The sequence below is a fragment of the Neomonachus schauinslandi genome, chromosome 8 (assembly GCF_002201575.2).
Source record: "Neomonachus schauinslandi chromosome 8, ASM220157v2, whole genome shotgun sequence".
NCBI classification, from domain to species: domain Eukaryota; kingdom Metazoa; phylum Chordata; class Mammalia; order Carnivora; family Phocidae; genus Neomonachus; species Neomonachus schauinslandi.
Window position 1 is genome coordinate 126392803 of NC_058410.1, and position 25580 is coordinate 126418382.

A 25580-nucleotide genomic window follows, 5' to 3' on the forward strand; every position below is an offset into this window, starting at 1 on the left:
TCCTCAAATATGCAAAGCACATGTCTTATCTTTGAAAGAGCTGGCTATTTTTTCCTAAATTATCTTCAATTTGGCTCAATGCCTTTACTCTAAGAAAATCATGTTCAAAGGGTGGTTCTCAAAGTATGGTCTGGACCAGCAGCCTCAAAAATCACCTGAGAACATGGATTAGCAAATCCTTGGGCCTAACCCAAACCTACTGGGTTGGAAACTCTAGGGGGTGGGGCCTAGCAAGGGTAAGAAGCTAGCTAGGTGGTTCTGGTGAGTGCCACAGTTTGAGAACTACTGCAGTAAGGAATCAAGTGTTAAGAGAAACAAAATACAAGCATACAAAATTAAGTAAAAATATTATTAAAACTGAACTGAAAATATCAGTATGATTTCAGGATTTGAAAAAATATGTATTGTCTAGCTCAGTTCACAGAATGGACCTAGAAACAATGTCATCCAGTATCAATGACATTCCTAAAGTCTAGATTTTCATTTCTAATATCCAGGAGTCCTTGGAGAAACAGCTTGCTCCACGCTTAGAGCAAGCACAAAATGTCTAGATTATCTTGTTGAGCCAGCAAGGAAGGGATCATTCAAAGATCCAAAGGGTAAGATTGGAGGCAGTTCAAAAAAGGCAATCAGTAAACCCTTCTCAGCCTTTTGGTTGAGATCAAGCATAAAAAGGCAACCAGTAGTCAAAACTGTACAATATGAACATCAAAAAAGAATACAGCTGACTAAAATATACTGATTCTATGAAAAACTGAGTTTATACATGATAATCAAAAAACAGAGGAGAAAATTAGAAAAAACTCGTTTGTCACACTGGGGTGGCTTTTAAACTAACTCTTTGAAAACTGGAAAATAAAGGGAAAAATTAAGCACTTATCCTCCTTTTCCTATAGGAACTGTCTCCCATAAAGTAACCAAAAAGTCCCAGTTGATGAAGGAGAGCTCTACTTCATCAAAGAACGGCAGTTAGTAAAAATCAAAGAAATTTCAATTAAAAATCATCACTTACAACTTCTGAAACATTACTGATTCATGAAAGGATTATCAACTGGTGAATGGTTTACAGAACTGGGTATCTGTGTGATGCCAAAGTAGTATCAGAGATAACTTGTAGGTTGCAAGCAGAAACAACCACCCTTTCCTGGTTACATGGGAAGATCCTGTGGCTACTACCCTAATCTAGTGCTCAATTTAGCATCATGAATGATGGGACAATCAGATACTGTTTCCTGATGTGATGCAGGGAGAAGTACTTTTGATATATGCTATCAGCCAAAAATGATTCAGTCTAATCAAACCTATAGATTTATCTTCCAAGTTAAAGAAATTTTAACTAAAAGGCACGAGGAGAAAACAGAGAAATCTGGAACATGGCACTTTCCCAAGTCCCATTCCTCAGGGTGATAAACGGGTCAGCAGCACTGGCATCATCTGGGAGCCTGCCAGAAACACCAACATTTAGGCCCTAGCCTAGAGCACCGGAATCTGAACCTGGACCATAACAAGATTTTCAAATGATTTTACACATATTAAAGTTTGAGAAGCCACTTTCCACAGGTCAAGTGGCCAATCTCTTGAGCTGCTATACATTAAAAGGGAATTAAGACAGAACCACCAGATACAATGCATCATCCTATATTGGAAAAACCAGTTGTAAAGGATATTTCTGAAACCACTGAAGAAATTTCAACATGATTATTTATTAATAAATAAAATAAGTCATTAGTCTTTAAATGTGATGTTATTTCTGTCAGGAAAGAGTTATTTCCTTGTAAATTGAAATTTTTTTTAGAAGTAGCATGTCACTGTAAAAAAAATCTACACTCTAAAAGAGCAAATAATCAAGAGTGCCTGGCTGGCTGAGTTAGAAGAGCATGGGACTCTTGATAACAGGATTGTGAGTTTGAGCCCCACGTTGGGTGTAGAGATTACTTTAAAAAAAAAAAAAAAGGGCAAATAATCAAATTTCTACTAATCACATGTATTTTTTCACACCCTTCTTCCTCAACTTCTATGCCCCCAATTTTAAAAAATTTATTTTATTCAAGTTAAAATTTTTTTTTTTTAATTTAAATTTTAGGTAGTTAACATACAGTGCAATCCTGGTTTCTGGAGTAGATTTCAGTGATTCATTACTTACATACAACACCCACTGCTCATCACAAGTGCCCTCCTTAATGCCCACCCCCCACCCACCTCCCTCCATCAACCCTCAGTTTGTTTTCTATCATTAAGAGTCTCTCATTGTGCCCCCAATTTCTGAAATGGACTCAGGACTCCTTTGATTTCACAGGATGAGGCTCCAACTACGACCTCTTAGCTCCGAGGCTTTGCTAAAAGTAGTAATGGTGAGAAAGGACTGATTATGTATGAGAGTGTTATCTGCCTTCCAGCTATTTTCAAATTCCAGTAACAATTTATAAATAACATGCCTCTCAAAAAGCCTGTAGAGAGCAATGCATCAAAACCCTGAATTTGATAAAAACTTTTATCACCTTAATTGGAAAATCAGATTATCTCAATGCTGTTTAGAAACTTTACTGTTGTTTATGAAGTTTCTTCAAAATGAGGGGTTTCATGTAAATGGAAAAAGGAATAATACAACTGTATTTGGTGGTAAGACATGGTCCTAAAACAAAATCAGATTTTGAGCAAGAACGGCAAGTACCATTAAAAAGCATTTAGTGACTTTAACTCTATCCATCTTTGAGTCTTAAGTTTTCCTGGGAAAGCAAATGGGCTTCAGAATGAGACAATCCAGCTGTGAATCTTAGCAAGTTATTTCCTCATTAGCAATTTCTCATCAGTAAATAAAGACAGCACCTCACACCTTGCAGAGGGAGAATGCCCGGTACAAGCAGGCACTCAACAGAAGTTCAATTCTTCCCTTCAACAAGGCCTCCCTAGATTTTAATACGGTCCCCTTTCCTAATTCAGAAGTTGTCCGTATTATTCACTCTATCACATATCACATACCATCTCTGATTACTCAAATATTTCATAAATGTGCTTTATCTTCCTCAGGTAGAAATGTAAACTCCCGAAAAAACACTAATATTCTTTTCATTATACCCACTCAGAACCTAGCACAGTGTTATGACAGACTAAATACTTGACACTTGGCGATGAAAATACAATCATAAATACAAACACTCTGTAAGTGTAGTAATTCTCAGCTTTAAAGTTCATGAACAACAATGTCAGGGAGAAAGATACTATAAAACCACCCCCCCGCCCACAATCTATTTGTCATGTAGGAATTCTTTGGGAGGGGTGGCTCCACAGCTTAGAGTGACTTTACTTTTTAACTGTGACTTTTAATGCTTTTCAAAGTTTCAACCAATTCTGTATAAGACATTTAAAATTTAATTATTTTTGAAGAACCTTTATTTTAAACATACCAGGCTGCATAATTTTTTTAAGTTTTTTAAAAAAATTTATTTATTAGAGAAAGAGAGAGAGAGAGCATGAGAGGGGGGAAGGTCAGAGGGAGAAGCGGACCCCGTGCCGAACAGGGAGCCCGATGTGGGACTCGATCCCGGGACTCCAGGATCATGACCTGAGCTGAAGGCAGTTGCTTAACCAACTGAGCCACCCAGGTGCCCCAGACTGCATAAATAATTTTGATGCATTATAAAGAGACCACAGTCTACCCTACAACCCAATTCCATATTTTGCTATGAGGAATATCAGGATAATATGGAAAACTTGTCCTTAAAGAGAAAAAATTATTTAAGGATTTATTTAAATTTTACAGTAAATGATTTCACGGGATCTCAGCTACCACCTACGCTGTATGTCCCAATGTCTCCAAATCTGTTAATTTAATTCTATTTTTAAGTAATCTCTACACCCAAGCAGGGCTCGAACTTACAACCCCGAGATCAAGAGTTGCACACTCCACAGGCTGAGCCAGCCAGGTGCCCCCATCAATGTCTCCAAATCCTGTTTCACCTCTGCTCTAAATACAATTTTCGAATGCTTACTGGACATCCTTATCTGGGCTCCTTATGATCAACAGATCTAGTTCCAATTCCTCTCCCCTCATGCATGTGTGCTACTCTTCCTATATTCCCTAACAGTAATGGGATCATCTTCCATCCAGATGCCTAAAACTCAAAATTATTTTTCCCTCCTTCCTCCTTCGAACATCCAAAAAGTTACCCAAAGCCCAATCTGCTCCAATTCTGAAATACCTTTCTAGTTTCTTTTCCTCCGCGTCACTACTGCTTTAGCTTAGGCCCTAAGGATTTCTCAGATGTTTTATTGAAATCATCTAACTGGTATCCCTACTTCTAGAAGCTCCTGCTTGCTAAACCATACAACACACAACTATGATAATTTCTTTTAAAAATAGAAATTTGTTATTTCTCTGCTTCAAAGTACTGATAGCTGCCTTTTACCAAGAAGGAAAGCCAAGTCCTTAGCACAGCACATAAAACTCTGAAGATTCCTTCGCACCTAACTTCTCAAGACTCTGGTCAAAAGTCAACTTTTATCAATGACTCCCCTACTCTCTCCTACAGGAAGAAGGCCCCTCCTATGCTGTTATTGCTTTGTACCCACTTTTAATAAAGGAACTACCACACCATAATTATGTTTCAATAGAGAAAGCTCCCTGAAAATGATAATGAAAACAATTCACTTTGTAACCCTGGAAAGGACATGAACAGCCCATTCACAAGAAAGATACTAAGTGGCCAATATATATGTGTAAAGAAGCCAAACCTTATTCTTTTTTTTTTTTTTAAAGATTTTATTTTATTTATTTGACAGAGAGAGAGAGACAGACAGCTAGAGAGGGAACACAAGCAGGGGGAGTGGGAGAGGGAGAAGCAGGCTCCCGGCCAAGCAGAGAGCCCTATGCGGGGCTTGATCCCAGGACCCTGGGATCATGACCTGAGCCGAAGGCAGACGCTTAACGACTGAGCCACCCAGGCGCCCCGCCAAACCTTATTCTTAATTGTAAATGAAAGACAACATTTTGTACCATACCGCCAAATTAAAACATTTGGTAATACTTAATACTTGAGAAAGACTGGTGAGAGTGGAAAAGAATTAGGCAATATTGTACATTGCTGAGAACATAAACTATCTTTTGGAAGGGAAATAGGACTCTTCACAAAAATAAAAATAAAAATGTACATAACCTTAGACCTATTTTACTTTTTTTTAAAAAAGATTTTATTTATTTATTTGACAGAGAGAGACACAGCGAGAGAGGAAACACAAGCAGGGGGAGTGGGAGAGGGAGGAGCAGGCTTCCCGCGGAGCAGGGAGCCCGATGAGGGGCTCGATCCCAGGACCCTGGGATCATGACCTGAGCCGAAGGCAGCTTAACAACTGAGCCACCCAGGTGCCCCAGACCTATTTTACTTTTAAGGAATTATGTATCCCAGGTAGGGGGGTGGGTGAAAGGGGAGGAGGAGGTCAAAAGGTACAAACTTCCAGCTATAAAATAACTAAGTCATGGGGGTGAATGGATATCATGATGTCTATAGTTTTTAATACTGTACTGTATATTTGAAAGTCTGCAAAGAGAGCAGATCTTAAAAGTTGTTACAAGAAAAAAAAAGATTTGGGGTATCCAGGTGGCCCAGTCGGTTAAGTATCTGCCTTTGGCTCAGGTCATGATCCCAGAATCCTGTGATCAAGCCCCGTGTTGGGCACCCTGCTCAGCAGGGAGTCTGCTTCTCCCTCTCCCTCTGCCGCTCCCCCTGCTTGTGTGCACGCACTCAAGTAAATAAATAAATCTTAAAAAAAAAAAATAAAAGATTTTTAACTGTGTGGTAACAGATGGTTAATTAGACTTACTGTAGTGATGATTTCACTATATATACAAATACTGAATCATTACACTGTACATCTGAATCTCATATTATATGTCAATTATCTCAATTAAAAAATAAGAAATTATCCCATAAATATTTATATAAAAACATTCATTATAGTTTTAAGAATGAAAAACTGGAAATAATAAGCATCCTTCAATACAGAATAGGTTTAACTTATCACGACACATTTATATAGAGGAATACTATCCATTTAAAAAATGAGGTAAATAAGTCACTATCATAAAAAAAAAATCCAAGACATGAAAACTTGGGAGGTAGAACAGCATATGCAGCACGATGCCATGTGTACAAAATATTCACAAACAACAGACATATGTGCTGGTAAATGTACAGAAAATACTTAGAATAACAAACACCTATTATTTATAGAAAATGAAATTAGTGGAGCCAGGTGGTGATCTTTTCCACTTCTGTACTATTTATTAATGTTTGTAATATGAGGTCATACTACTCTTACAATAAATGTTTCTAAAAAGTCCATTTACGGGGCCCCTGGGTGGCACAGTCAGTTGAGTAACCGACTCTTGGTTTCAGCTCAGGTCAAGATCTCCGGATCCTGAGATCAAGCCCCACATCAGGCTCCACACTCAGCACGGAGTCTGCTTGAGATTCTGTTTCCCTCTGCCCTTCCCCGCACTAGCTTGCTTGCTGGCTCTCTAAAGTAAATAAATCTTAAAACAAAACAAAATAGTCCATTTACAATTGGAAGAAAAAAGAAAAACTGGAGATGTCCTTATACCTAATACATAAATCTATAGCAAAAATGCTATTATGAGAATGAGGTAAAGTAAGTTATGGAAATTAACACTTGAGCACTAAGTACATTCTTTCGTAAAGATTAATATTTTAGCTAATCTCATACATGATGAAACTAAAATATATGTTAGGTAAACCACGAGGCAATGTCTTAGGTTTATTCTTTGAAACTACAGTGGGTAGTTAGTAGTTTTTCTAATAAATACAGTGCTAGGAAACTGTTCCATTACTCATTAAACTTACTGTAAAGTATTCATATGCTATACAAAATCCAGTACTATATATAGCAAACACCATTAAAAAAATTAATTGCCTCACCTCTTCTACTCTGCACTGAAGCAACAGAAAAAAAGAGACAGGAAAAGATTAGGAATATAGAGAATTCACACATTTGTATATAAAACTGCAGATCTGGAAGCATTCTAAATTAAAGCATAAAAATACTACTCAGAATAAAATTTTAAAGTGTTTATTAATATTACACTAGATTCTACAGAAGTAATGGAGAAGATGAGTGTTAAGTAGCATTGACCAAGCATTTTTATATCTAAAATACTTAATTTGATTTCCATTTAAGGGAAAAATTTTCCAGCCAAGTTTATAAGAGTACTTACTGATCTGATTCAAAGTTTCCTGAGGAATCCAACTCATGTCAACATCATTCTGACTTGATGTACCCATCTCTACCTTCTGTATGGGTCTCTTGCGCTAAGAGAGCATAAAAACATTATTTTAAAGGAGTTCTATTATAATGTTCACTATAAAATTAAAAAAGCATATTAAGCTACCTAATTTAAATATCTTAAACAAATACGTCCTCTTCAAAACATATTCCTACTTAAATATTTTATTAATTAGAGAGAGAAAATCATGCCTAACACCAATTATAAAGAATAAATGATAAGGAATAAATCTTCACAATGATTCATTTTCAGGTTTTAAAGGCCTTTTCCTTTGCTATAAAAAATTCATAGGTCGGTGGGCTGGTGGACCAACTAAGAACTTCTATTTATATAATGATTTTCTTTCCCTTTGGGAATCAAATCAAAGAATAAATTTATCTTAACATCCAACAAAATTCAAGATAATTACTGAAACACCGCATGCAGGCAGGTAGATTTCTGCACTGTTGGCATAGATAAAACAAAAATTTTAAATCTCATTTAAGCTAACAACCTCAAACTCTGTCCCTGGAGTATATGCAGCAAAACCGCTAGGAAGAAAATGATTCAATTCCTTCCTTAATCTTGCTCTTAAACAACAAACCTAATCATTTACGTAAGAGTATTAGGTATACAGTCCAAAAACTGGGCTCTGAATACACGAAAAGTAACTAAAAATGGCTTCATTCAAATAAAAAAACAAAAACTGAAGATGTCATTATACCTAATACATAAATCTATAGCAAAAATGCTATTACGAGAATGAGGTAAAGTAAGTTATGGAAATTAACACTTGAGCACTAAGTATTTCTCTTTTAAAGAGCAAGTACTTAATAAAAATTTGACACAAATCTTGTTATACTTTCCATTGAGAGGAATAATATGGGTTGTTCCGTTTTTTTTTTTTGCAGGGAGGACAGGGAGATAAAGATACAGTGAAAGAGAAACCATGATTATAACAGGTGCTTCAGTGTTTCCATTTTACTACCCTTACAAGAAAGCAGAAGTTTGATAGAATACAGCCAAATTTATTCTTTCTTTTTCAAATGAAAAGACTCATTTAACTGCTAACTGGAAATTATCCCTAGAGTTAAGAGTATTAAAGCAAATATAAAAGCTGTGTTGCTTCTAGGTTGAATAACATATCCATGAAAAAGTATAGTAAATAGAACAATGAAATCTTATGTCTGAGTTTAAGGAATAAAAATTCTAGCATGATTTAGAATTACAATATAGAAGTAAAGATCATTCTGGAGGGTGTAGCCAAAAGACCCTAAATGCATTTGTGTATGGAAGTCTGAACAGATCCAAGTCACATATCCAAGGTTTCATCTTCAGGTTTTATTTTAAAAAGGTATAACAAATGTATAAATACACAAGCCCACAGTTGAGAGCAAGAAGCCACAAATAACTAGATTATACTTAGCATGGTAACAACTTTTGAAGTATGGCTAAGAGTCATTCATCTAGAATTACCTTTCTAGATTCCAGGAGTTGGTGAAGGCCAACAACAACCAAGAGCCCAAGACCAGCAAGGAACATATACATAAAGATTCTGATATAAAAGGAGAAAAAACAAACTGGCTTTAATTCATAAGAAACACCACAACTAATTAAAATTGTAATTCTGCTCTAACTCAAACAATACCATAGCTATAATCACAACTATAATTTTTTTAAAGATTTTCTTTATTCATTTGAGACAGAGAGAGAGAGAGAGAAAGCATGAGCAGGGAGAGAGGCAGAGGGAGAGAGAGAAGCAGGCTCCCCGCCGAGCCAGGAGCCCGATGTGGGGCTCGATCCCAGGACTCTGGGATCATGACCTGAGCCGAAGGCAGACGCTTAACCATCTGAGCCACCCAAGTGCCCCTACAACTATAATTCTAACACGATATACGCTTTCCAAATAACCTGGGGGACAAAGGAAGAAAATATTTTATATTCAACTTAAATCTAGATAGTAAGTTTCACAGATTTACTTTAAGAACAATTAGTCAAAAAAAGCAATTATATGATCTAAAATGAATAAAATTTCCTTATAATTTATTACACTCAAGCTCAGTTAAAATAATTGCACTAAGTTTTATCTCCCACAAATATTATATTTTGCATAATTTGACTTAAAAATTGCTTTTGGTCAATTACATATAGGTATACAGTGACAAATGACTCATCCTCATTCACCAAGAACACAGTTTTTAAGATAACATCTAGTTTATATTTTTAATAGCAACTGAAGAGGTATATAACTTAGATGACGCTGGTGATCAGCTCATGAGCATGAGGTAGAAAAGAATTTAGAAAAGAGGGGACATTCAGAAAGCTAACTATCTTTTTATTTTTTTTTTAAAGATTTTATTTATTTATTTGACAGAGAGAGACACAGCGAGAGAGGGAACACAAGCAGGGGGAGTGGGAAAGGGATAAGCAGGCTTCCCGCTGAGCAGGGAGCCCGATGTGGGGCTTGATCCCAGGACCCGGGGATCATGACCTGAGCCAAAGGCAGACACTTAACGACTGAGCCACCCAGGCGCGCCCAACTATCTTTTTAAAACAATTTTTGTCATTTCCCATTATCTTTCCTAACTCACTATTAATAGTTATAAAAACCACCTAAAATATGGATTTATATAGAAAGGATTTCACAAAAATCTACAGTCTGGTCCATTTTCACTATTAAAACAAATGTTGACAGGAGTAAGCCTTCCAGGCCTGCCCTGTGAGATCAAGATCTACATATTGCAGATTTCACTTACGTTTCTCCATCTAAACCATCCTCTCTTTCAATAATCGTAACTGTTTGATTGAAGACAGCATCTTGGAATACATTGCCCTATTAATAAAATAAATCACAAAAATGTCAACAGCATTGAAAAAAATAAAAGATTTTAAGATTTCTTAAAACCATTACCCTAACAGATAAAAAACAGCTTTCTCATCACTTAGGTAAGACTCAAAAAGTCACATGTAATTACACTCACTCAAAGTCAGAGACTCAACATTATAATATTACTTTCTTCCACAAAATAAAAAATGCCTCCAACTTTGCTAAAGTTGTCCTCTGCTTTCGTGAGGGCAGGGAAGGGGAAATGTGTGAGAAACCAGGGAAGTAAAATAAAAAGGGGTAAATGCACAGAAAGAAGCAAAGCCCACAGAACACCCATAAATTAGAAGCCATAACTTCTGTTGTGTATAATCCTCCAAAAAAAGGGGAAGAGCATGAAAATATATATAGTAGCAGCTGCAGTAGCAGATTTAAGAACTACACTTGAACAGAAGTCAAATCCATGTTCTAAATTCACAATGGATTGGGAAATCAATTTACAATAAACGCAATTTTCAGTACCAAAATATTTTTCTGTTGCGGTCTTGGAATAATTTTGTCAGTTCAACACAGCTTCAGTTTTCAAATATAAGAATCACTGGGACAATACACAGATAGCTGTTTCCAGTGTTTGATGCTTCACACTAAGGCAGCACTTCTCAAAACTGTCACTTATTGCTAAACTATAATTATGTAAGGTTTACTTCAAAATCTTTGCACCTGCATTCCTCCAATGATAATTCCAGGAATCAGAATACACTGATGATACAAATTAACATTCAAAATGGTACTAAAACTGCACATGTGTCTGTTGGATTAAGTTTAATTCTGCTTGAAAACAAGACAAAATATGTAACCATTCAAACTGCTTAACTATAAAGTTGAGGAAGATTAATATACTTTGAAGGATGAAAAACTCTTCCCACTAATTAAAAAAAAAAAACTTAATTGCAGCATGAGAAATTTATCTTAACATAAGTAAACATGTTGACACTACATGAAGAAAAGGTTGAGTAAGCGTCCAAAAGAGGATGAAATTTCCTTCTCTGAAAACTTTGAAAAGGAAATGGTTTAGATGTGTTCTCATCTGAAGGATGTAATAGTGGGCACCTACAGGTCAACTCCCAGCAGTAAAATTCTAGTGGGCTTCTCTCATTCATATATGTATATGAATGAATAATATATATTCACATATATTCAATATATGAATATTATTCAATATATATTCAATATATATTCAATAATATATATTCATATATATATATATGAATGAATAATATATATATATATATATTAAAAACCACAAGACAACAAAGCTTATATTAGACTATTTGGTTCTCATAAACCATAAACCTCACTGCTCTATCCTAAAAATATCTGATTATATTTTTATCTACGAGCATATAAAATGATGGAAAAACAGTACAGAAAGCCCTTAAAACTTACAAATAAAAGCAGTAAAATGGGCAAAATGCAAGCAATGAATGGAGGTACAAAACAAACTACTCTATATATTTTAACATCTTAATAAGCAATAGACTCCACTGTGTGGCTTACTGTTCTTTTAGGCTCAAGCTCAAGTCACATCCACTTTCCTACTACAGCCCCTAACACTCATCTCTAGTATGTATCACTTATGCTGGAATATCACCTGTTTGTATCTATCTGCCCCACTGGATTCTAGACCTGAAGACAAATACATGCAACTTATTTTTGCCTCCCTGTTGCCCATCACAGTTCCAACCATAAATAGGCACTTGAATGAATAAATACAAGACTATTCATCAAACAATGTAATTGTCCTCATCTAACTTAAGGAAAAAAAAAGAAGGTTTAGAGGGCCTTACATTCAAATCTTTGTAGTTCAGATTGATGACTAGACCAAAGGGTCGTCCACCCATGGGCTCTGCAGGAATGAAGGAATATTCAAAAGTTGCCTGTCTCTGGGGTGGTACTACAGTGTTCAGAGGAAGAGCTGTGAAATTCTGGATATAAAACTGGTAGTCCTGAGGATAACGGAATGAGGCATCTAAGGATTCAACAATAAAATCTTCTGTACCCTTGTTTGTAAAGCCTACTAGGAACTTCACAATGTTATTAGCTGGAAAATCTAAGAAACAAACAAAAAAAAGAAACCAGAAGATTACAAAATGTTCAAAGCACACAAAATAAATAGACATTACTAAGGATTTGGGTACCCTTTTCTACAAGCGGACTTGGTTTCAGAATCTTTCTCAGTAGTGCACTCCAGTTACCAACTAGTAACTGATTACAGTTGGTGTATAAACTGAAACCCGTCTGTACTCTAGCATTCTAACTTCAGAACTGAACGGAGCATCTCAATGTTAGACTATATACTTCCACGCTGTGTGGTCTAAGAAAGAGTTGTGTACTTTTAGCAGTAAGATTATCTTGCAGTGGGACTACTTGTCTTGAAGTCACTTCCAACTTATATCTGTTATCTGTGCAGATAAGAATGACAGAAAGGTAAGTCTAAGAGGTCCACCTAAAAATCATAGCATCTGTTAAAGTATTGAAAAAAAAAAAAATTAGGGGCGCCCAGGTGGCTCAGTCGTTAAGCGTCTGCCTTAGGCTCAGGTAGCCCTGCTCAGTGAGAAGCCTGCTTCTTCCTCTCCCACCCCCCCTGCTGTGTTCCCTCTCTTGCTGTCTCTGTCAAATAAATAAATAAAATCTTTAAAAAAAAGAAAAAAATTAATGAGGTAACCCATACCACTTCAAGCAATCAGTCAAAACACAAATTTGAAGGTACAACCCAATGAGGAAGCTATAAAAAAAAGGAGGGAAAATCTCTTAATCAAATCATACTTTTTGTAGGCATAAAATTCCAATATATGTGGGAATAAAACAAAACTTGAGAAGACAAAGATAATTAATAACTTCAAAAAGAAAAGTCTTCTATAATTACATGTGGCCTACAGAGCTGAGTTTCACCCAGTTTAGCAGAGGCTTTGGGACAGACACATCTGGGTCCGTCTTCAAAATCTATTTACCAAATGAGTAACCCTGGACATGTTCTTCACCTCTCTAAACCTCAGTTTAACAGTAACTATCCTCAGACGGTTTCTGTTAAGATTAAATGAATGCACACAAAATATTGAGAACAGTGTTTGTTTATAGCTCTCCATAAATATAAGGCATCATATTTTCTTTTAATGAAACTAAGCTCTAATCCAGGCCTAATCATACAGATTTAATATTTCACGAATATTTACACTCAAATTATGAGTCAGTTTACTGTGGCAATTTGAAAGAAGTTTTAAAACAGTTTCTTCCAAAAGAACATTTAACTTCTAATTAAAATAGATAGTATTTAATTTCCCCCTTAGTTTAAATGCCAGGAATACTACCTTATGGATATGGGTAATCACACATATAAGAGGATTTTTTTGAAATACGTATTTATACCATACTTGTAATGTAAGAAAGAGGAAGATGAATAAAGATCTTAAGCATTACTAATGCTTCCCCAAAAAAGTGAGCTTGTCATTTGAAAAATTCCTATGTCTGAGTTAAAACTAACATTTCTCTATTACCTTCTCCTTTCACAAACAGGATAGTTGTATCTGCACTTGGTGAAGCTTCAGGTTCACCAGATACATCTTCTTCCTCTTTATCTTCAGCCTAACAAAAACATTAGAAAGATAATTATGGAGGAAAATACATCATTTAAAAATAATGACTTCACTAGATTTGGGACAAAATACTTCTTCTCCAAGACTTTGCTGGGATTAGTAGCGGTATGAATTTCAGTGTATCTCATCAGTTAACACAGAACTTTCAGAGTGGTGCGTCTCAAAGAATAATATGCGTACTAATCCCCTGGGGATTTTATGCAGCTCTGATACAGTTCTAGGGAAAGCCTGAAATTCTGTATTTCTAAAAGCACCCAGGAAATGCCAAGGCTACAGGTACTCAAGCCACATTTTGGAACTGTAAGGTTCTAGAGCATGGTTGGTAAACTTTATCTGTCAAGTCTGAAAAAAGTTTAAAAACAGTGTCTTTCAAAGGAACATTTAATTCGCAGTTAAAACAAATAGTATTTATTTTCCCCCTTAGTTTAAATGCCAGGAATAGTACCTCACAGGAAAAAGTCTCAAACTTAGTCTTCCTGCCCGCCATCCTCCCACTAGTGTGAAGGAAACAATACTCTGAAAGCAGCACCAACCCAAGGACCCAGATATCAAATATTTTTGGCTTTGGGAACCATGGGGTCCCTCTGGCAACTACTCAACTCTGAGGTGTCAGTATGAAAGCAGCCACAGACAATATGTTGAATTATAAGGACAACTAGACTTAGCCTGTAGCCATTTTGCCAACTTCTGTTCTAGTGCCCATTGTCATCACCCCAAAAGATTTCTATCCCAATTAACAGAACAATTTTCCTGTGAGAAGATGTCACACAACTTGCAAGAAGTGGTTTAAAAAAAAAAGTGAGCAGGATCATATTGGGATGATGGAAAGGTCCTAAAATTCAGAGTTGCTCAACTTGGTACCTTTACTATGGATTGTTGAATTACATGTTTAAAACAGGTTAACAGTATGATATGTAAATTATATCTCAATGAAGTTGTTACAAAATGTGAACAAATTTTAATTTAAAATTTTAATCCTCAGGGTGCCTGGGTGGCTCAGTTGGTTAAGCGTCTGCCTTCGGCTCAGGTCATGATCCCAGGGTCCTGGGATCAAGACCCACATCTGGCTCCCTGCTCAGTGGGGAGCCTGCTTCTCCCTCTCCCTCTGCCCCTTTCCCCCACTCATTCTGTCAAATAAATAAATAAAATCTTTAAAAAAAATTACCTTTAAAAAAATTTAAAAAAAAATTTTAATCCTCAGTGCAGCACTTCTATAGGCATCAATGAGGATTATCATTTAGGAATGAGAGATATTCATACACTTGAAGTGTTCAGGTCTTTAATAAATTGAGATGCTTAAGGGCACCACTGTTTATTGGCATTTCGCTTTTCTCACTTATGTAAAACACTCTCTCTCCCAATAGACAGACTTCTCACGGGCAAAGACTGTCTTATACTTTAAAAATTCTTCACACCCAGCTCATACACTCAAGAGAAGACACTCAGACATTTGTTCGATGACTGTGCAATCGTTTGATGTTATATGTTAAGTACCCTTAATGATACCCTTCATTTAGTAAGAGTTAGTGAATTTCTACTTTTGAGAAGAGACCCACAAATAGGAAGAGGCCAGAGACAAGAAGGCAGGAACCATAAGCTGTAATAAGGAGGAAAGAGTATACTTGAGAAACGGTTAAGAAAAATCACCCCGAAGATTCGATTAATGGGTTGTGGGATAAAAAGAAATGGAAGTCGTAAGGCAAGAGCTTGAATCACTAGAGCCATATCAAAACAGAAAATATTTTATGGAGGTGGGATGGACGGTAAAAGCTGAATTCCATTTTGAAGATATAAAATTTCAGGTATGAATGGAGTATCCGGATGGTGCTATCCGGCAGAGAGCTGGAAATAAAGGTATGGAGTTCAGTAAGGTAAACAGCTAGAGACAAGATCTGAAGGTCATCGGTAAAAGGTGGTGCTGGTTGAAACCACGGGTTTCATCAACATTAAAGAGCCAAGCAGAGGGAGAGAAGGTAGTAGAGACCAAGCAGCAGCAGCTGGGCAGAGGAAACTAAAGGGGTGGGGGACAGAAGCCAACATGAAGAGACTCAAGGAAGGGGTACTCTGCAAATGCTGACAAGAGTTCGAGTTCGAACAGGTTAACAATGAAAAACAGGCCAGGAATTTCACAATTAGGTCAGTGGTGACTTAGCAAGAACAGTTTTACTAACTACCTCGGACCAGACCACAGTATAAATGTGAAGTAAGTAGAGTGGGAGAGCTTACTCTTTTTAAGATATGTGCTGGTAAAGAAAAGAAAATATGTAGCAACTTAAAGTGGAGGAATAAGGAAGTGGCATATTATAAGCACATGCATAACTTAACAGAATCAAGTCACTGAGAAGGAACAATGAAGTTACAGAAGGAAAGAATAATATAAAATCCCACAGGACGAGATGAGGACAAGAACACAGGTGGTAGGGCTAGCCTTAGAAAGAGTAAAGACAGCTATTTTTAAAGGAGAAAATGTAGAAAGGATGAGTGAATAATATATTCAGAAGTAGAAATTTGATAGAGTTCACACTTGATGGCCTTCGTTTTCTGACACTGAAGGCAATGTGTTGCTAAGTCTGTGAAGAGGGTTGATTCTGGAGTTTAAAAATTTGTGCAGGATAAATTATAGTCCAAGAGAGGAAATAAAACTAGCTAGAAGCATGCTGAAATGATCTTGATTCTAGCCCAACATTCTTACTGTTTTACTGTAATTTCATAGTAAAAATTTCAGAACTGGACTTTTAAGAGATCTTCTCTAAGCCCCTTCCTCTTCACAGGACACATTTTATATACTGTTTACTGCCTGCTCCTCACTTCCTGCCACCAAAACACATATATATTGCCCCAAGAACAGAAACTCCATCAGACCAAATACCTGGTTTGTTTACTCCAGCACTGGGAAAAGTGCCTAGCACATAGTAGGGACCCAGTAAATATTTGCTTACTGAATGAAGGAAAAAAAGATCCAGAGAGAGAAGCTACTCAAGTCAAAAAGCTAAGTAGCATGCATCCCAAATCTATCAACACTGATCCAGTGCCATTCCCACTTTGTACCCTCTTAGACTCATGTCCATATGATCTTTAATTGTTCTGTTTCATGTCTCCCTCCATGTGCAAGAAAATACCACGATCCATCCTCAATCACTGCCCCCTTTCTCCCAATTTCAATCCACTGATCACAGTAACAAACCTGGAAAATCAAATTTGTCTATAAAAAGATGAATTCTAGGGGTGCCTGGGTGGCTCAGTTGGTTAAGAGTCTGTCTTTAGCTAAGGTCATGATCCCAGGGTCCTGGGATCGAGGCCCGCATCAGGCTCCCTGCTTAGCGGGGAGTCTGCTTCTCCCTCTCCCTCTGCCCGCCACTCCCCCTGCTTGTGCTCTCCCTCTCTGTCAAATAAATAAAATCTTAAAAAAAAAAAAAGGATAAATTCTAGAAATGATATGAACATGAATTACATTGTATAGAACACTAACCAAATCTGTAGGTTCATCTTCTTCCACCTCTGCTTCATCATCTTCATCTTCAATTATTGAATCTTCCACCGTTTCTTCATCTTCTGTAAGATCCTGAGCTGTAGCTAATGAGCCTAACAATAAAATACAAAACAAGCAGTTAACCTTTACCCCTGGCATACCAGTGCTTTTTTAGTCCCAGGTATAGGCAATACATTTTTCCCCTTGGAGTAATTCAATTTCCCAGTTCCCTTGAAAGATACCAAATTACAATGCATCTAGAATATTCATGATTTTATCTTATCGACAGTCTTACCAACAGTATGTTAACTTTAATGGGAAATGCTTTTTAATTTTCAAAAGCACTTAATTGTTGGGAAAATGAACTGCTGAAACTAAAGATGCCTTGAAGCTCAAATAAAAAACTTGAAGTTTGTTTTAAAACTAAGACACTCCAGGGGTGCGTGGGTGGCTCAGTCGGTTGGGAGTCTGCTTTCAGCTCAGTCATGGTCCTAGGGTCCTGGGGTCAAGCCCCACATCACCCCCCCTCCACCGCCCCATTGGGCTCCTTGCTCCAAGGGGAGCCTACTTCTCCCACTCCCTCTGCCCCTCCACCCGCTTGTGTGCACATGTGCGTGCTGTCAATAAATAAAATCTTATAAAAAAATAAAAGCAGCTCCAAAATTTAATCCTATTATTAACCATACAAACAAAAAAAATCCCTTCTCAAATTGAGAATTAGCAAAATTGAGAAAATAGCAACCCCAATAACTAGGCAAGAAATATTTATTAAAGTTGACAACAGCTCCAACTCTTAGAACTTGATAGCATGTAAGTCCAAGGAACAAATATTTATACGGCATCCACGGTAAAAACTAGCTTGCATAAAGCACATCTGGTAAAATAAAAACTATACCGGCAACTTCAGGGTTGATAGCATTGAAAGCATGCATCTATTTTTGCATATGGCTTCAAACATGTTTTAAGTACTTTATTTCCCCTACACTTAAAAATTAAGCATAACTGAGGCGCCTGGGTGTCTCAGTCGTTGAGCATCTGCCTTCGGCTCAGGTCGTGATCCCGGGGTCCTGGGATCGTGCCCTGCATCAGGCTCCCTGCTCCACGGGAAGCCTGCTTCTCCCTCTCCCACTCCCCCCACTTGTGTTCTCTCTCTCGCTGTCTCTCTGTCAAATAAATAAATCTTTAAAAAAAAAATTAAGCATAACTGTAAGGCCAAGAAATTATAATTTTATAGGCAAAAGTTCTCTAAATAAGTCATATTAAATCTCAGGCAAGACACTCAAAAGAAATTTCAAAGTTCTAGTGACTCTTCCAACATTTCTCAGAAAGAATGATGATGTGGCAATTCAGGAGGGGAAAAAATGTGGGAAAGGAAGCATGTGTACATGCTGAAATACCCAGGAAAAACAGTATATGTTAAGGACTCTGCATTTTAAGCCTTTTCCACTTCCTTGAGTTTTTACCGGCTAAGATTTATGTAAAACATTAAAGAACACTAAACCACACATTATGAACTAAAAAACAGCTTCTACTGTTTGCTGAACAAAGATAGTGCATTCATAATTTACAAGTCATTTTCTAAAACCAATAAAAAAAAATACCTATCCCGACATAATTTTAAGTTGGACTTAAATTTCAAGACTAAATATGTACAATGGCTTTTCACCCTACATTTCAGTAGGTATTAATATTAACCAGTAACAATTTTGTGCCTAAAAAGTCTAGCAATTCTCAATTGGAAAATTAAGAAAAAATATCCTTTGAAAGAAAGACCATTCCTCACAAAAAAATGTTTAAAGATATCCAGTTAGGTTTAGATACAATTCAGGTTTCTTTTTTCTTTTTTTTCCTTAAAAAAGAAAATGTTTTCAAACCTGAAAAACATATTCTGGATTCTAAAAAGTACAACTATCAAATTTCCTTTAAAAAGCCAAATAAAAACAAACCAACAAGCAACTCATAAAGGAAAAGAATCCCTCTTTAAACCTGCAAATGAATTCATTAACAGGTCTGGTTAATTCTCTCACTTGGTTTTCTATCCACTAAAAAGAAACCAGTCTCACTTCACTTTTCTTTGCAAAAGCACTCGTGGATACCTGTCACTATCATTCGTTTTGCCACACAGCTTGCTTAAACTTACAGAATGAAAGGAATTCTAGTGATCGTTTAGTCAGACTTTTACAGATTAGAAAACTGAAGTTCATAATAGAACCAGGGCAAAAAGACAAGTTTCCACACCTTTAATGTTCTGGTATTTTCACACCAGATTAACTGTTGGAAAAGAATAAACCGAAATACGCGTATAATGTCGAATTCGATCCCCCCCCCCCCCCCAGGGCAATGCGATGCTTCCACAAAACAAAAAAACAGTTATAGAAAAAAGGAAGAAGAAAAACGAGGGCTCAAGTAACAGGCAGGATTCCTCAGTCGGCCTGGGAGTAGAGGTGGACAATGAAGGCGAAGATGCGGAGTTTTTCTGAAATGAAGACTCCTGGTAACACACAGGGGTCAGGTGCTGATAAACAGGGAGATGACCAGAAAGGGGGTCGGGGGGCGGAGATGCTCTAAGAGTTTAAGTGTGTAGAAACCACGGGTTTCAGCAAATGAATGAAGAAAGACTCCCAACGTGGAAGCTAAAGACACGTCAGCCCAGAGCGGATGGGGGTGGAGCGGAGGCGGCCAGAAGAAATACAACGGGCTGCAGCGCGCTCAGGGTGCAGCTGTGCCCACTGCCCCCTCGCCCTCTTCCCCAAGCCGAGGACCCACCAACTCCGGCCACAGCTGCAGGCGCGGGTCCCGGGACAGGGAAGAAACCCAAGGCTAGGGGCGGTCACCAAGCAAGGTCGCCCGGCACTACCCCGCGCTCCGCGTGGAAGGGGCAGAGGCCCCAGCGGGGTTCGGCCCGCGCGCGCTGGGACCCCCCTACTACAAGTCGTGGGACGGGGAAGGGGTGGGGAGAGGCTGGCGGGACGGACGCTGGACCCAGGAGCCGCTGCCGCCTCCAGCTTCAAACTTGGCTGTCGCTGGCGTCTCCTTCCCGGCCAAGACCCGCCGCCCACCCCCTTCGCCTCACCTCCAGGGCCGCTGCGGAGCAAGAGGGTAGCGGGGAACACGAGCAAGAGAAGCAGAAGCAGGCGGGAGAGGACTCTCATGGCGCGACCGGTCCGGTGTCCAGTCACCGCCCGCCACTGCTCTCCGCGGCTCCGGCGGTAATGGCGTTACTCTTCATCCGGGCTCCGGGAGGGGGCGGGGCACGCACCACGCACGGGCCCTTGCCACGCCCCCTCTTCTACCCGAGGAACGCCGCCAACGTGTCTTCTTGGCTCGGAGTGGTGGGGAGCGCGGGCAGCCCCGGGAGTCACGTGACCGGCTGCCCGGGGCTTCCGACTCTGCCAGCGAAAGTCCGCCTCCGCCAGTAGTCGCGGGCTGGCCACCTGCAGTTTGTTGCTCGCCCCGCCCTGCTCGTCCTTAGGTCCCAATTAATTAGCGTCGTAAGTAGTTTCCTTTATTTGAATGACGATCCGCCTGGTGCCCCGGCGCGGTAGTCTTTGTATAATTTTAACTAATAGTGATAGAAGGGACATGAACTACCCGTGTGTGGCACTGAAAAGCAACAATGTTTTGTAATATATATTTGTTCAAAAAACGCAAAAAGCCTAAAAAATGGACAGTGGAAAACTTTGGCTCCTATCTGCCCACACCCTCACCCATAGTTAAATAGTGAATGCTTAAATTCTTGACATTCCAGAATTATAAATCGTCTGGAACGGTGCCTGGCATATTGTAAACATTTGGCAAATATATAATAGAGGCAACAATGGCTGTTCAGTGTCCTTCACTTTCCTTCTCTTCTAGTTGGACTTTAGGTTGCTACCAACACTCTGGTATTTCATGCCATTAAACGGTGTGAATACCAAGTACTATTGGGCTGGACCGGTGTGAGATATCATACGGATGATGAAACAAATAAACTAACCTTGATTGCATGCTTACTTTTGTGAATCACTATCTCTTAGAGCTGTGCTTTCATGTATAATTTATATAATCTCTAAAAATCCCTATGAGCTGGATATTATTTACTGAGAAGAAAACAGACACAGAAAGGTTAAAGGCTTAAAGGCTAGTCAAAGGCAGATCCTGGCAGTCTGGTTCCAGTACCTCCTCCATGGCCTGAGCCATCTGCTGTTCTGTTCCTGCACTGGCTCTGCTCGAGGCCTCACTGGCCTGGGGACCCTGTATAAGAAGCGTGTGGCTGCTGTTGTCACTAATTCTGTCTGCTAAAATCACAGCCTGACAGTGCTGGGCTGAACCAACTCTGGTCCATGCCACACCACCGGGCCACCAATGTCACTGCCACTGTCGCTGTTAAGAAGAAAACTCACAGGTCCAAAATGGCATCACTTAGGCCAGATCACCAAATCTGTACTTGATACACAACGTAACTGCAGTTTCAGCTTCCCCCAGAAACGGAGTCTTAACCAGTCAGTCGGGAATTTTCTGATCAGCATCAATAAGGAATCTTGTCACATGGGCCCTTCTCCAACCTCCAAAAGAAGGCAAGGTAATCAACCTAACAAGGCAGCCTGTCCTTCCCGCTCAGGGGCAGGTGACTGTGCCTGAAACAATCCTTTCTTTTCTTTTGCTAGTAACTTCTTGCCCCACCCTCCTTCCTATAAAAACTTTCCATTTTGAACAACTCCTCCTTGGACCTGCCCTCTACGTGCTAGATGGGATGCTGTCCAATTCATGAATCACAATAAAGCCAAGTAGATCTTTGAATTTACTCGGTTCAGTTTTGGTTTTTTAACATGGCTGGGGCAGCCACTCTGCTGCTGCCTCCATTTCTGTGGGCCACGTTGTGCTAAAGCGACCAAGGCCACGGCCACGACTTTGTGGCTGAACCTTGGCGAGTACTCTACTGGCAAGGGAAGACTATCCCTCCCCAACTTTCTATTTCGTGAGTTTCAAATCAGGCCTTTTCTGAGTTCCTGATGTCTGATATCAGGCTTCCTGATATCAAAAAAAGAACGCGTCCTTCTATTTAACTTGCGGCAGTCTCCTCACACCAGGAAGTGTGAACCGTGTAACAGAAAATAGATGTTATACAGTGCTCAATATCACCTCTTCTCTCCTTTCTGGACCAAGGATATCTCACTGACTCCTTCCCCTTCAGAGGATTGACTTCCAGTGGGGAGGATTCTCATTATAATCAAAATGAGATTCCTAGTAGGTCCGTCTCCCCAGTTCTCAGAACATCTTTAGACATAGCCTGAACCAGTAAGGATAATCCAGTTTAGGCTTAAACTGGGACTGCCACACCAGGTATCAAATGATTACTAATGGATTTTATTTGGGACTTGAATTTTAGATAACCAGCTGCTAAATGCTCATCAGGGACAAATAAAATGTGCCTACTCTGGATGTGACTGAGGTGCAGAATTTAGGGAAAATAAAAACGTGCAACCAGAAAACAAACATATGTGACTGTGCAGTTGGTATAAAAATAAAAAGTAGTTGCCTGTGGATCAGGGAAGTAAAATACTCACCCTGATCTGGGTGCTCACAAACCTTGTATTATGATGATCTACATTCTCCCTATAATAAGCAGCTTTCTCTTGGTGCCCACCCAGAGCTCTCCCCCTTAGTTGGTTCCAGTCCTTGATTCATGGAATTAAGAATCTATCTATCCACTAAGCACCTGGCTGGCTTAGTCAGTAGAGCATGTGACTCTTGATCTCGGGGTTGTGAGTTTGAGCCCCATGTTGGGGGTAGAGATTACTTAAAAAATAAAATCTGTAAAAAAAAAAATCTAATTTATTTAGGTCTTTCCAAATATTTCCCCATGCTCTCCCTCTCTCTCACCTCTGCACCTATCTCTCTAGAGATACTCGTTTTCCAGGAATATACCACATCCGGTTATTCTCCTTTATATGGCTCAGGCAGATCTACAGTTGATTTTCCACTTTTGTCATTTTATTCCCTTGGAATCTGTAGAAGCAGAGCCATCTCTTCCTCTGATTATTTAAGAGTTCCCCTCAGCGTCGTTGGCAAATGGGATCATTAAGCACCAGTTTTTGTTCTGTTATATTCCTCCAGATTACCACATAGCTGAGGAACTTCCTCGTGCCCCTTAAACTTTTGCTCAACTGTTATCTTGTTAGTGGGACTTACCTTCACTGCCTAATTTAAAATCACAACTCTCCAACCTTCCCTCCCCCACACTCTCTATTCCCTTCCTTCTATGGCACTTGTTACTTTCTCACACAATATATATAGTTGATTATGTGTCCTGTCTGGAAACATCTGGAGGCCGGGGATCTTTGTGCCTTTGAGTCAGTGTTACAGAAGAGTACTCTCCATGGTAACTCGGAAAATATTTGTTGATGTCGTTGTATTGCTACAAGTGACATGTTTTCTCCACAAATTTGCGACCTCAGTTTAATTGTAGGCTTAATAGGAAATGAAAAAAATATCAAAAAAAAAAAGAGTGTGTTTATTGCATGCAAGCAAAGACTTAAGTGTTCTTTCACCTAGCAAGGGCTGAAGAAAAGAATTGGTTTCTTTGTGCTATCCTTTACCTCTGAAAGAAAATCCTCATGGAAAGGGGGCACTACAGGAAAAAGAGACAGAAAATAAGGAAGACTTTCAAAGGAGTCCTGGCTCCTCGCTTAGAAGGAGGGCTTATATTCTCTCCCCAGCCTCCCAGGCATTCTTCCCATCTGGTTCTCTTTCTGCGCAATTCACAGACCTCCCCAGCTCAGATTTCCTTGAAAAGAACCGATGGACAAAAGCACAGTCACCTGATCGCTGTCCACAAAACCTGCCACTTACCTCCATCTGTACACTTGGGCTCTGCCTTCCTTTCTGTTACAATAAAAAATGTTTATAGGCCCACAAAGGGCATCCACCATTTGTGCTCCGTGTCCTATTTCCTGCTCAGAAACGTGTGATTCTGAGAATAGCTCTCTCCTCTCTACCTCATAATAAATTTCTACTTCTCCAATTCATTGTTTCTATCAACATACAAACATACTGTAATGTTGCCCATCTTAAAAAAACAAAACTCCCTGTGGCCCCTGTTCCTCTTCAGCAATAGCCTCATTGCTCTCTGACACAGTAAAACTTCACTATCTCACCCTTCAATTTTCTTCTCCACCTATTCCAACTAGGCTTTTATTTTCACCGCTAAAACATCTCCATCTTGCTAAATCCCAAAGTCTTCATCTGAGCCCTGCCCCCACCCTTCTTTCACACTTGTTTTTCTAGGCTCAGTGACAACCTTACTCTTCTAGTTTTCTTCCCACTTCACCGGCCCCTCCTTCTCCTCTACCTGGCCCCTAAAAGTAGGCTTGTTAGAATGGATATACTACGTAGGGCGGCCTGGAAAACACTCCATCTACCGAATCAAGAAGGAATGCACAGGTGAGAAGGGTTCCAGCCTCTCCGAGACCAGTGGTGGCTGTCCTCTGGAGCCCAGGCTGAGGGTTAGAGACGCTGTTACAGAACGGGGCTGATTGCAATGAGGACGAGAGGATGAGAATGAACGGAGGCCATGTGGCACCCCTTAACCATCAGAAACAAGGTAGGCTTAGTTATCACCATGAGCTGCAAAGTCTGAACAGGGGAGAGGAGTGGAGAACAGGCAGGAGGAGTAACCTGGAGAGAGGCAATAATTACCAATATTAATAATACTACCAACTTAGTGTTAAGAAATCAAGAAAGATCAAGAGGAGGCTGAGGGCAGTTGCCCAGTAAAGCCACAATGCCCTCCTCAGCTGGGCATGAGCCAATTCTCAATTCCAGAATTCAGTAACTGAAGAGAAGCCAGGGTGCTATGATGAGGAGCCCTGAAACACAATTCAGTAGTGAATCCGTCATCTTTCTTCAAGGGGACCTATGGACATTTGCTCACAGTAATCATGCATTGAGGAAAGGGGAACACGCAGACCTTTGGAGGATTGTTGGAACAAGTTCTAAACTGATGTTATATCCAGGACCTAAGTTGTCAACACAGCCCCCTTTTAGGGTAAAAGTATAAGGGAGCCAGGCAATAAACGGAGTCCCAGCCTGGGTCCAGCCAACAGTGGGTCCTTTAGGTTATCAGACCCACCCATATTTGGTCCCTAAAAGTACAAATGGAATGGATATACTTGGTGGTTGAAAGAACCCTTACATTGGTTCCTAAGGGAGCCATCAGGAGTATTATGACAGGCACCTGGGTGGCTCAGTCAATTAAGCATCCGACTCTTGGTTTCAGATCAAGTCGACCCCGGAGTCAGGCTCCACGCTCAGTGTAAAGTCTGCTTGAGATTCCCTCTTCCTCAGCCCCTCCCCCATTCATGCACACTCTCTCTCTCT

General features: G+C 39.3%; 1 protein-coding gene across 3 annotated transcripts in view; it reads right to left on the bottom strand.

Moving 5' to 3' along the window:
• Positions 1-20456, bottom strand: part of SSR1 (signal sequence receptor subunit 1) — a 38698-nt gene extending 18242 nt beyond the window's left edge. For 2 of the 3 annotated variants that reach the window (XM_021696919.1, XM_021696920.2), the window contains exons 1-7: positions 20296-20456; positions 17223-17335; positions 13655-13742; positions 11948-12210; positions 10033-10109; positions 8753-8831; positions 7229-7322 (exon numbers count right to left, since the gene is read on the bottom strand). In XM_021696919.1, coding sequence (XP_021552594.1) covers positions 7229-7322; positions 8753-8831; positions 10033-10109; positions 11948-12210; positions 13655-13742; positions 17223-17335; positions 20296-20374 — 793 coding nt within the window. In that variant the 5' untranslated portion in view covers positions 20375-20456. The remainder of the gene's footprint in view (positions 1-7228; positions 7323-8752; positions 8832-10032; positions 10110-11947; positions 12211-13654; positions 13743-17222; positions 17336-20295) is intronic. The other variant, XM_044917331.1, reaches the window with a different exon arrangement.
• Positions 20457-25580: the final 5124 nt, after the last annotated feature.